The following is a 13,059-nucleotide window of genomic DNA, read 5'->3' on the forward strand; positions in this document are numbered from 1 at the left end:
CAGCTTTGCTCTGCCACACCCTTCTATCACTATGTTCCTGCCTTGGAGCCAGTCAGCCATGGACCGAGTTCTCTGAAACCATGAGTCAAATAAACCTCTCCTCTAAATTGAGGTGCCAAGTATTTTTTCCAGCAATAGGAAAACTGACCAATATAGCATTTAAATAGAGTTCCAGCAGTCAAGTTTATCAATACCCTAGGAAGGTGGAGTTTAAAAATTCGTTTTAGAGCTCTCTTAATGAGAAGTGCAAAGTATATTTCAAAATATGCAGGACACACAAAAGGCAAAACATCCTTTCATTCCAGAAGTATCAGCAGGCCTAAAATGACTTATCACTACCCTCTTACATTGAAAAGTAGTGTGACTTGCCAGGTCCTTCCAGTGAATGGACAAAGCATATGGCTCAGAGATAGGCTGAGCTAACTTCTATCCCTCATGTCTTGTGTGCTGCCAATAAATTTGACTAGTGAGTTTCAAATCTTAAAAGTTGTAGGTTTAAATATAAGTTGAGTCTTTTGGTTCACCACAAAGAGAAGACACAGTTGATGTAACTCTATTCCCTTCTCCTGCACCCAGCCAGTATTCACTGATGGGTTAGCATGTGCCAGTCTCTGTGCCAGGGACTATAGTCACTCAGAGAGTAGTGATTCCAAACACTGGTCATAAGGAAGACCCAAGAGAGAGACTTCTTTTTATTTTTAAATAAATAAGGTTTAGGAGTTACCACCTTTAATAGAACACAATTTATAAAAATAAAATTCATCTCTGTTAATTCTACATTTCCATGTACAACTGTACATTTCCATGAATCTTAACAAACATACAAAGTTGTGTAACTACCACCATAATCAAGATCTGGGGCATTTTTATCATCCCAAGCAGTTATCTCATGTAGTAGTAGTAATAGTCAGTGGGGTGGTTTTCTAAGTGAGACAGATATTCTAACTCATGAGGAATAAAGTGGGGAGGTTACTTAACCAAACTCTTCTATCAGAAATCAAAATTAAAATTAAAAATAATGGCAGGCCACGAAGTCAATATTCCAATTGGAGAGTAATGGCATGCCACTTAGACTGGATGGCACTAAAACTCCTGCTTCCAATGGTCTTCAATCCCCAATCACACAGAGTGATACTAAGCACTTCTTTCAGTATAGTTGAATCCATCAAAGGTCAAAGTGACTCACCAAAGGCCAAGGAGGGCCAAAACAGGAAGGGGTAAGCACAAGACGCTGAATACCCTGGACAATGGCAGTGCTCTTGCAGAGACAGAATCAAGGAATGATAAACAGTCCTTGCAGATATAACAGACAATGGTTCATCTTTCAGTACACGTACAATGATGATAGAAGTTCTATGTATTTTGAAATTGGGTCACTTAATCCTCGTCCTATGGTATTTTTCTGACCAAGTCAAATAACAGAAACCCAAGATAACTCTGAAAAGCTGAGTGAAAGATGGCTTATGAAACATCACCAAAGCTCCTGCAGCTTCTAGTTTTAATGTCCAGTTATTTCTCTCTTTCTAACCCGCTAATACATAAATCTTCTCTACTAAGTCTAGGCTCAAGCGATTTCCCAGAAGACATTAACTCTCAGAAATATCAAATAAGAGACTGCAACCACTCTTAGCACCCTTCCCAGTAGGTGAACACAAAAACTATACAAGGACATAGTGTTAAACATCTTCTAAATATCCTGGCACCGAATTAATTCCTCATTCTATTTACCAGGACAAGGCACAAACACCCAGAGCTTCAGTTCAGGCTACAGTGAGTTTTTAATTATTGACTAGGAGGTAAATGCTATGTGATTCCTTCCTTTTATCTCACATTGATTAAGTCACATGTGCTAAGGGCTTCAATACCCTATCAGTACTAAAATTCCAACTTCCTATAAACTCCTCTAACTTTAAATGAAAGCCACGAATCAAGCACAGTCCTGTAATACCCAAAGAAGACTGGTAATTATGCATCATTCATTTTCTTCTGATAACTCAGGTATACTTTCCTTTGTAAACAAGCATCACCAAATTTATCTTTGTACAGAAATCAAAGGAAGCATGTTATTTCACAGTAGTTAAATTTCATTATTATGTGATTTGATTTGTGCAGTTCTAGTTAGTATTTCTGAAAAATAAAAAGTATCTACAAAGAGAAAAAGTCTCATTCATTAATTTAGTAAATATTTATTAAGAACACGCTTTTGGTGCCAGGGATATGGCTCAGCATCACAGCAGCTGCCTGGCAAGTGTAAGGTCTGGAGTTCAATTTCTAGTACCAAAAAATAACATGCTCTGTGCCAGTGTTATGGTTTATCTCTAAAACATCCCCAGAAGTCTCAAGTGTTTGGAAGGTGATTGGATCATGGGGTTGACACAATCATCAGTTAATTCATCCATTGATGAGTTAGTAGCTGAATGTGTGTTAGGATATAGGGCCTGGCTGGAGGTAGATCATTAGGGGTGTACCCTGGAAGGATACATTCTTGTCCCTAGCTCTTCATTTCACTCTCTGCTTTTTGCCCAGCATGAAGTGGAAGCTTTCCTGCACCATGCAATTCTGCCATGCCATTTCTGCCTTGGAACCAGAAGACCATGGACTGGATGCACTAAAACTGTGAATCAAAATAAACCTCTCCTTCTTTAAGTTGCAGGCGTTGGGTATTTTGTCCTAGTGATGAGAAAGTCAGTAAGACAGATACGGGTACCAGACAAATGAAGTTGTTGCTGTGCCTACACATGAACACATGGTTCAGAAACCTTTGGAACTAGTTTGCAACTAGAGTTTAAAGAAGTATGGGGATAGATGCTGGCTAGAGAAGCTTTAGAATGCTGTAAGCACAATAAGCAGAGATAAATGGGAAATTTTGGCCGGAGTTCAAAAGACCAGAATGCTGATAGGAACATGAAGAGTAAAGGCCAGGTTCAGGATGTTACAGTTGGGAACAAGGACTACTGCCAGTTGAACTAGCAGCCATATATATTACATCCCAGCAAAAAAAATCTGTCTTCATTTTGCCCATGTCCTGAGACTTTGTGGAAGACTAAGGTTAAGGGCAATGAACTAACTAGTCTGATGGAGGAAATTTCAAAGCAGCCCAACATTCAGAGTATGGCATGGGTACTCCTAGCTTCTCTTAGCCAATCAACAGTGAAAATCAGGAGCAAAAAGCAGAAATGAAAAGTTTGCAGTTTCATCAGAAAACAAGTGCCTGCAAAGGTAAGGCGCTGGAAAGTATGACTGCTGAAAGAGATAACCATTAAAAAGAAGCCATATACTTTACATCAGAATAAGAAGAAAGACCAGTTAAAGGCATCATAAAAATCAGCAAGACCCCACCCTTCACAGGCTCAAGGGTATAAATTTGTAAACCTGTCACTTGAAAAGATAATCCCAAGTCCCCCTGCTTTGAAAAGGACCAACTAGGCAACTGGTTCCTCAGGACTCATTTCACAGTGTTCAGCCATGCAGGCACTCAGTGTGCCACAGCCATGGTCCAAGGGGGCCTGGCTATTGCTCGAGATGGCAGCAGGCCTTGGCATCATTCATGTGGTGTTAGTTTTACAAGCATACAAAATGCAAGTTATTGGGTCATGGAGTATTCCACTCAGATTTCAGAGGAAGGCCTAAGAGGCCAAACAGTGTGCCCACAAGGAGGCAGTGAGTTAAGTCAAAAGTGCAGCAGAGACTCAAGGAAGTTGGAGATGCTAGGAACAATGAACATGCTGAGGAAAGTCACCCCAAGAGAGAGGCCATGAGGGCTGCAACTAGTGATGCTATAGGAGCTAAGTCTCCAAAAACTTATCTCATGTACTGGACATGGACTTAGAGGATTTCATGTTTGCCCTGCTAGGTTTCAGTCTTGCTTTGATTCAGTTTCTTGCTCTCCACCTATTTCTCCCATTCAGAATGAGAATATTCATCCCAGGCCATTGTATGTTAGAAGTATTTAACTTTTCTTATTTTTCACAGGTATGAACAGCTCAGATTTGCCTTGAGTATCAAAAGAGACTTTAGACTTGGACTTTTCAGCAATATTAGAATTGTTCAGACTTTGGCAACTCTTAGAAATGAATTAGATGCATTTTGCAAAAGGAGATGAACATGAGTCTTGGGGGGGCTTGGGGTGGACTGCTATGGTTTAGATATAAAATGTCCCCTCAAAGTCTCATGTGTTTGGAAGACGATTGGATCATGGGGATACTATACTCATCAGGCATGACCTAGAAGGGTATGTTCTTGTCCCCACCTCCTCCCTTGACTCTCTGCTTCCTGGATGTTCTCCTCTATACCATTCTGCCGTGCTGTTTCTGCCTTCAAGCCAGCCAAATATGGACTGAATTTACTGAAACTGTGAACCAAAGTAAACCTCTCCTTGAAGTTGTGGGCATTGGTAATTCTGCTCCAGGGATGAAAAAGTCACTGTAGCCAAGTGAAATCAGGACATCAGGAAACAGACAAGTAATTGTTTCCAGTGCACATGATGATACAACAATGGGATCCATGAGGAGTAAATTCCACACACTGCTTTGTGGTAGAGGAAATACAGTATGAAAAGAAGACGTGCTGAGAATGTGATGCTTGACTCAAGCCTTAAAAGAGAGAAGGATGAACAAAGCAGGATGTGTTGGAGTAAAAGATACACATTTCAAACAGAGAAGCATGTGCAGAGAGAGGCACGGGGTGTGAGAAGCCATGGAATCTGGGGAACAGTAAACAGCACATAGCTTCCTGCAGACAGGAGGAAGATGTTCATGATCAGGAGGCTAAGCATGCTGTACAACCAGGGAAATGGGATCTCCTTCTGCAAGAACTTGAAGCCACACTTCAAGTGCAAACAAGAGAGAGAAATAGGATATAACTTTCTGGTTTAGAACAACTATCTTTGGGGTAGTCTAGAATAGGGAAGAGGAGGTATGTATAGTTCATTAACAATTGCAGTTGTTCAGGCAAAACAAAAAGTATGAAAACCAGAAGTAGCAAAGTAAAAGTAGATATGAAGCTGAAAGAATGATTCAGAAACTCTGAATGGAGTTTTTCTATCAAAACTCAGTGGCTAGAACGACACTGAAAATGAGCGAGAGGTAGAAGTCTAGTTTTATTCCAAGATTAATTATTAGAGTGATAGGTAATTTACCCAGATAGTAAGCTAAAGAAAGCAGTTTTAAAGAAAAAATAGAAACATTGCTACTTATACATGTCAAATTTGAGTTGTTGGTTACAGGTTTGTCTGCTGACACTAATTTAGATATAGAACTCAAAGGCAAATTTTAGACTAAAATATATGAAAATTCAAAGTGCTTAAAACTTACAAAGGCCTACCTAATATCTACAATATGTAAGGAAATACCTGAAAATTCATCAGAGAAACAAAAAAGGAACACTAACGAGAATAGGCAAAGGACAGGAACAGACAATCAGTAAAAAAAAGAAGTCCTTAAATCTCTCAAGCATATGAAGGAATTCTTAACTCATCAGTAATCTGAGAAGTGAAAAATTAAAATAGCCATAGTATATTTTTCCATATCTATTTATACTAGAAAAATTAGAAAGCTAGATACATAAAGTATTGGCCTGGTTTTGAAGATATAGAAACTAATGTGTGGGAAGCACATTAGGGAAGGCATTCTGAAGCACAATCTAACTGCATAGCACAGATTGATTAAAGAAAGTATAGGTAAGCCCTTAGACCCAACAATCCCACTCTTGGATATACAGCTAAAAAAAAATTCTTGAACACATCCACGAAGGAACTATGCAGCATCAATCGTTATGACAGCAAGAGTTGTCTGATGGCCAATTGTTGAGCAAAGTAAGCGGCAAAATGTCTTGGATGCACACCATGCCTGCCATGCGGCAGTTAGATACAACACCCTAGGTACACCTCCATAGCCACCAAGAGGATCTGACAAGTAGTCTTTAGTAGAAAAAACAAGTCAAATGCAAATTACACAGTACAATAAATAAAATATATGCAATAAAACAACAATGTACACAAACAAAAGGGTACTCAGTTTTTGTGGATGTCTATGATGAGAAGTCAATTAGAAAAAAATCACATTTTTTTTTTATAATAATAAGAAATGGACCTTCCACTGGGCCAACTATAAAAGGATTGGTCACTAATTCAACTCTCTATGCCAAAGGTCCCAAAATACGGGAGAGAATGAGTCTAGGAGAAAGCAAGTAGAGAATTCCAAAACGCCTGCCTATCATGCTGGTTGCCCTGGTTATTCTTTGGTTGCCAGCTGCCCTTTTCTAACCTGGGATCCCCATTTCACTCAAGGCTCTGTTCTCCTGCCCAGAACAGAATTCACAGAAATGCACTCTGTCTTCCAGCTGGATTTGGTCAATAGAAGGCACAGCAGGAGATTAAGGATGAACAAACAGAGGAGATGGGGTCTTCCTTCCTCTCTGACAAGTTGTTTCTGTCCCACAGCCCTCTTCCATAACTCTAGCCATCACAGGCTAACAGCTCCTCTAATTCCTCTCCTTGATCTCCATCCAAGGGGATTAAGAGTTTCCTGCCCTTGCTAGTCCCAGGGTGCCTCCCCATTCCTTCTTGTTTTGGGGGTTGGCTTAACTGTACCCTCCCCTCTGTGGGCCAGGTTAAATTCCTATGGTTAAATTCTCTATAGTAAACCCCTTTTGACGGTACCATTTCTTTCCTGCCTTGACCCTAACAGAGTCTATGTGAAGAGTTTCAGGGCAATAACTGCTATAATAAAGGGCTTTTTCCTCTTGGTTTTCTTTTTATTGTTATTTTTAATATAAAAGATTCAAGCTGAGGGGCCAGGGATATAGCTCAGTAGCACAAGCACCTGCCTGGCAAGCGCAAGGTCCTGAGTTCGATTCCTGGTACCAAAACAAAAACAAAAAAAAAAGATTCAAGCTGAGGCAAAATAATTCCCATTATTTTACAGCAGAAGCAATGTGCAAGAGACACAATAATCAGATACTAATTCACATCATTTTGTTTCCCACTACCATTGTATGTCATGACTTATCTGGAAGATGAAACAGCACAGATCTAAAGGAAGTGGCAAGTCCAGGGTCACCACACATCAGTAGATGCTTGCACACTTGCAGGATTAACACTGAATTCTGACAACGAGTGGAGTAACATCAACATAAAGCTATAGAACATATTTTAGATTGGGAATTGGCAAAAAATAGCAATAGACCATGGTGTCAGGAACAAGTATTTTCACATACGTTATATGGGTCGTTTCTAATCCCAGAATCAGAGCAAGGTTCAGCTGCATGTTTCTGACCATTGACCTCCTGGGAAAGTCCTTGCCTGGCTACCCTATCTAAGCAGCTTGCTCCATCCCAACCAATAATTACTGCATCAAGGTCATTTCCCCACGGCCTGTGTTACAATTTGCATTTCTATACATTGTCTTCTCTTGTTATTCTTTGTCTTCCCACTAGACTGAAAGTTCATGGAAGAGGACCATGTCTAGGACATAGAAGGTCCTTTATAAGTATTTCCCGAGGGAATGCATGGTGAACAACCAGGGTAGCACAAAGAGAAATGAGAGACTAGAAGAATACTAAAGCCCTCACCGCCATATTTATGGGTGTGGTCCATCGATGGCCTTCCTTGTAGTCAAAACACACTACTCATGTCTGGCTCCTCTGGATGTCACCAAGGATGCTAGCTTGTGTAAACAGCCCTAGCGAGCAGGACTCAAGCCTGTGTGTTCGCCAAGTTTTGCATAGCATTCTGCACAGCCCCGAGCACAGATGGGTGCTTCATAAATATTATTGAAGGATGATGACCAGAGGATTATTTAATACTTCCACGTGGGGTGGGGATGGACACTGGGTCACAAATATACTTTGGATGTTCTTTACTTCTCTAATCCTTTGGATCAAAATGTTTTCAGCAACACAGGCTCATCTGCAAACACAACTCAGATACGTTCAGAATGACAAAGCCTCAAAAGAATGCCATTTTCAAGGATGAAACTTTATTATTCTGGGGTAAATGGCTTCCTTGTTCTAGTGACACTGTAAGAGTAGACACTGAAAGTCTTCCCTCAGGGAACAAAGTCACCTGTGGACAATGAAAGTTTGTCTGAATAATTCATCAGCTTCAAAGGTGTCACCCTTCCCCCATTCTGGAATCCCAGGAGTTCCTGCAAGCAGACCACTGAACCTGTTTCAACTACTCAATTGCTATTCTTCTGAAGCCTGGCATTTATGCACACAATCCTATGGTTTTATTAATTTTTAAAATAAGTTATATAGGAAACTACTGACAAGATCAACATTTTGAAGCTGCATTTATTTTACGGAGGAAGAAAAAGCTTATGAAGTGTCCATCACAAGAATTCACTGGGGAGCTACACAAAGATCAAATACCCACAACAAATCACCACGTCAGAGCCCCGCAGAATTCTGAATCCCAACCAGCAAGCATGAATAATCCTTTTAAATGGTCACTTATATATCAGAACAGGTCCTTTGTGAAATTTCTGAGTAAGGCTTCTTATTTCTGACTGAAACAGAGATTTATTGGGAAGGGGGAATAAAGTGAAATCAAGAACTACTGGGAAATTTCCACAAGAGAAGAGGACAAATGGGTTTTGTTTTGTTTTGTTGGGTTTTGGGGGTTTTGTTGGTCAGAATGAAGCCGGCCTCTCCTAACCACGATTGGGAAGCTGCTGGCAGCACCACAGGACAGTTAGGCAATATTCTCAACTGGTTCCTCAGGGACCTTCCTGATCTAACTGTAGTCACCAGGCAGATGCGGTAGTAAATTATGACAGAATACTTAGTGTCAAATCCCATCTATTTCTAGTTAGCTGTGTGACATGTCGCTTTAAACTCTCTGGTTCAACATCATTCAGAGGAGACAAAAACGACTACCTCAACTTCTGCACAAAATTTTTGCCAAGATGAAAATGTATGAAAATTCTTTCTAAAATATAAAATGAGGTACATGTAGAAGTATTATTATTAAATAGAATTCTATAATATTAAATAGCATTCACGATCTCACATGACCCTGAATTTTAAAATTTCTACAAACGGTCCATTTTTTGCTTTATTCTGTACATTTTTACTGAACCTTTTCTCATAGGAAGTATATCAGGAAAGGTAAATGTAACGACATATCTTGCTCTGTGATGCTGCTACATAAGAACTTTAAATGGAGTTGAGGTCAATATACCGGACTTAATGTCAGTACAACCTGAAGGCGGGAAGCGACAGGCATCCAAAAGGCATGTTATTCTTGCACCATCTGGTAAAAGAACACATGGCCAACTTACAAAAACCAAAAAGAGCATAAAAATCAATTAAGTTTCCAATTATTAACAGAAAGCAATTGGAAAATAATATTAATAAAACAGTTTCATTTATCACAGCATCAAAAAATACAACCAAAAAATAGGAATAAATTTAACAAAAATTGTATGAAACATCTACACTAAAAATTATTAAACATATGTGAAAGAAATTAAAGAAAACCCAAATAGAAAGATATACCACAGTTATAAGCTAAATATTATTAAAAATGCAACTCTCCCCAAATGGTTGTACAGGTTCAACATAATTTCCATCAAAATCCCAACAGGCTCTGGTAAAAATTGACCCACTTATTCTAAAATGTGTGTAAAAACACAGAGGACCTAGGAATACATATATATATTTTTTATTTTTAACAAAGAAGAAAAAGGAATTGGAGGGTTCAGCTGATGCAGTGTAATATTTTCATAAGGATCCACAAAGCAATGACACACAACAGATAAACATAAAATGAAATGGAACAGATTCACACCTATATGGTCAACTGCATTTTAACAAAGTCACCAAGACAATTCAGGGGAAAGGAAGTGTCTTAATAAATAGAATTAGAACAACTGGATATGACAAAGATAATCCTCAATTGCTGCTTCACACCATACATAAAAATTAACTACAAATAATCAAATCACTGAAGACATAAATATAAAAGGTAAAACTACAATGGTTCTAAAATGACAAACATCTTTCTGACTGTGGCTAGGTAAGTATTTCTTGAAGAGGACAAAAACATACATAATAACCATGTAATTAATTAATTAAAAGAAAAAATTAATAAATTGGACTTTATCAAAATTTCAAACTTCTGTTTATCCAAACACACTAAGAAAATGTAAAGCAAGCAACAGGCAAATATAATGTTTGCAGTACACATGTACAACAAATGACATTTAGGAAACACAAAGAACTATGAATCAATAAGAAAAAGACAATGAGCTTCCACTTTAAAACTGGTTAGCTCTCTTCAAAAATCACTGTCATTAAACAGAAGAAAAACAGTTGTCCTGGATGAAGAAAAGACTGAAGGGACACAAGCAGATGCAATGGATAGCTTTGGACAGGATCGTATTTTGGTCAAAACAACCATAAAAGACATTCTGGGGATACTCGGGAAATTTGAATATGAGCTTGGTTATGGATGACATAAAAATGTATTAGTTGAAAGCCGGAGATTGTGGATGATTAAGGAAAAGCAGATTACATGCAGTATTTACTTTATGATCTTTCTGTTATTATGTAATATATATTTTTATTGTGTACACTTTCTTATGCATTTAAATTATATGTGTAATATATATTATATACTTATAGAAAGAGATCTGGTAGGGAATATGAATGTATCTATTAACACGAGTAATTCAGGGCAAGGTATGATGTTTATATTTTGTTTGTGTTTTCTAACTTTCCACCATGCGCATGTCTTGTTTTTATACTCTTATATGCTGTTCAAGAATATAAGACTCTGAATTCACTGTTTCATAAGATAAGACAGTAGACAGAAGTAGAGCAAGGAGAGAGAAATCCAACACTGTTTGAGATCCTGCTAAGAGAATCTCCTCCTGGGCACCTGCCATGCACTATCTCATTTCACTTTCACAACAAACCTGTCAAGTACCCTCCCTGTTCTGACAGAGTTAACAGGGGTAAGCACCAACCTTTGTACATACAAGGGGTATGTATAATCCAGCCTCTAACCCCATGCCCTCTCCACTTCACTTATAGACAGTTTCAGATTTAACAAGTTCTATTACTAAGCATTTATGAAAGATTTGCTACATACTAGGTACTCTACGAGATCTGTTATACAAGTCACCTTATTCAGACCCAGTAATAAACCATATAAGGATGATAGTGTTATTATCCCCATTTTACAGATAAGAAAACAAAGGCATGCAGCTCAAATAAGAAATGAGAATGAAGCTCAGGCTTCCTGACTCCCCGTGCCTCTATCCAGCACACCATACCACATCTCCAAGTTCCCATACTTTCAACAAGCTCCCAGTAGGGTAGCAGAGAATGGGTAACAGCTACCAACAAAGGGGACGCCATAGTTCACAGCATTTCGTGCTGGCAGTCTTGCTTACCTGTCCAGCGCTGTGCTGGTTGGCATACTTCTCCCAAATCCCCGAACCCCCGTCTGACGGAAATATGGAATGCAAGAGAGGTTGGCAGCAATGATGGCCAGGGAGTCGGAAGGACTCACAAAGAAGCCATTTTGGCCAAGAATCATATAACGGTCCTGTGGGAAGGAATGTGTGAGAATTATCAGGCAGAAGCATCTGCTGCCAGCAGCCCATTCCCAGAAGCATCCCCAGCCACTTCACTGCAGTCTTATATTTAAACAACCTGAAACAATTTGAATGAGGCCAAAGGGAGCATGGGAAACCTTATAAATCCCTGAATATGAAGTTTCCAGAAGTTTGACACATCTAGGAATGTGCTCCACCTGTTGGAAAGTGGACGAGCACTCCACACTTCTGGAACCTCCATTCCTCCTTCCCCCCAGATAGAATAGAGAACAGGAGTTACTGCCGATGGCTAGTTCCTTACTGTGGTGCTTTCAACAAAACCAGCTGGAAGTCAAGATTTATGGCACTAATATGTTTTTTAAAAAAAATTCTTTATAACATATGTTAATCTGAAACTAAGAACAGTAAAGGTTATGAAATTGCAATATTTACCCACTTAGCAAGCAAACTGTTGCTGGGTCAGTTAGGGCCACATGGCCCTGTCCTGTGGGCTGCACATGTGGTCATTAACTCTACGGTTCCCAGTGCTTGGTTCATTACATGGTAGAAAGGTCAGAAGACGGAAAACTTGGCTACTTACTCCATCGGCATCAAATGCAGCTCCAAACCCATACTCTCCTCCTTTCATGGCTTCTAGAAGGGTCGTGGCATAGGTCAGATTTGGATCAGGGTGCTGCCCTCCAAAGTCTTCCAGGGGAACACAGTTTATTGCAGAATTGGCCGGAGCTCCCAGCTCATCACACAGAACTTTTCTTACATAAGGTCCCATAACTAAAAAAAGATACACAATGATGTGAAATATTTGCAGAACCCTCTCCCGTGGGTATTCTGTTCTGGTTAGACAAGAAAGCATTTAATAGCCCAGAAGGAAAAGATAAATTCTACAGGCTTTTTCAAGACACATCATACAGTAATATTCATTTCCACTATTATTTGTTGAATGTCTACTATAGTCTCTTCACTGTGTTAGCATCTAGAAGATATATTCAAGAACCGAATTAGTGAAACTTTTCTCCCCAAAATGTTCTAAAATATTTCCAGAAGGAAAAAAACTATGTTACAATGATTCATTATCTGCTGCCTTTCATGTATTAAATGCATTAGCTGAATATATACAAAGATACTAAATGTTTCTAGCAATACTCTTTGTGTAATCAGTGCACAATTAAATACTAAAAACCACTGAAGCATCATATACTGTAAAACTAAGCACATTTTGCAAAATAAGTGCTTTAGAGCCTCACTTCACAATTGCAGAGAGTGAAGCACCTGGATGATATTGCGCATTGTTTCCAAATTCTGGGACCCTTCATGTAGTAGCGGGTTGAGTCAAATCTAGAAATGAATGATGGGAAGAGTGAGACTAAAAGAGAGGTGCTGGCTGAGGCAGGAGGATCTCTCTGAGTTCAAAGTCAGCCTGGACTACATAGTGAGTTCAAGGCCAGCCTGAACTACATAGCGAGATCCTGTCTCAAAAACCAAAGAATAAAAGAGG

The 13,059-nt window shown here is 39.1% G+C and overlaps 1 protein-coding gene across 1 annotated transcript in view; it reads right to left on the minus strand.

Moving 5' to 3' along the window:
* Pgm5 (phosphoglucomutase 5) overlaps window positions 1-13,059 on the minus strand; it is a gene marked incomplete in the record, with an annotated part of 181,826 nt that overhangs the window by 138,902 nt on the left and 29,865 nt on the right. Inside the window, 2 exon segments of the mRNA XM_005388582.2 lie at window positions 11,400-11,554; window positions 12,145-12,335. Coding sequence (XP_005388639.2) covers window positions 11,400-11,554; window positions 12,145-12,335 — 346 coding nt within the window.

Source organism: Chinchilla lanigera, unplaced genomic scaffold, assembly GCF_000276665.1.
Source record: "Chinchilla lanigera isolate Chin_1 unplaced genomic scaffold, ChiLan1.0 scaffold00033, whole genome shotgun sequence".
NCBI classification, from domain to species: Eukaryota; Metazoa; Chordata; class Mammalia; order Rodentia; family Chinchillidae; genus Chinchilla; species Chinchilla lanigera.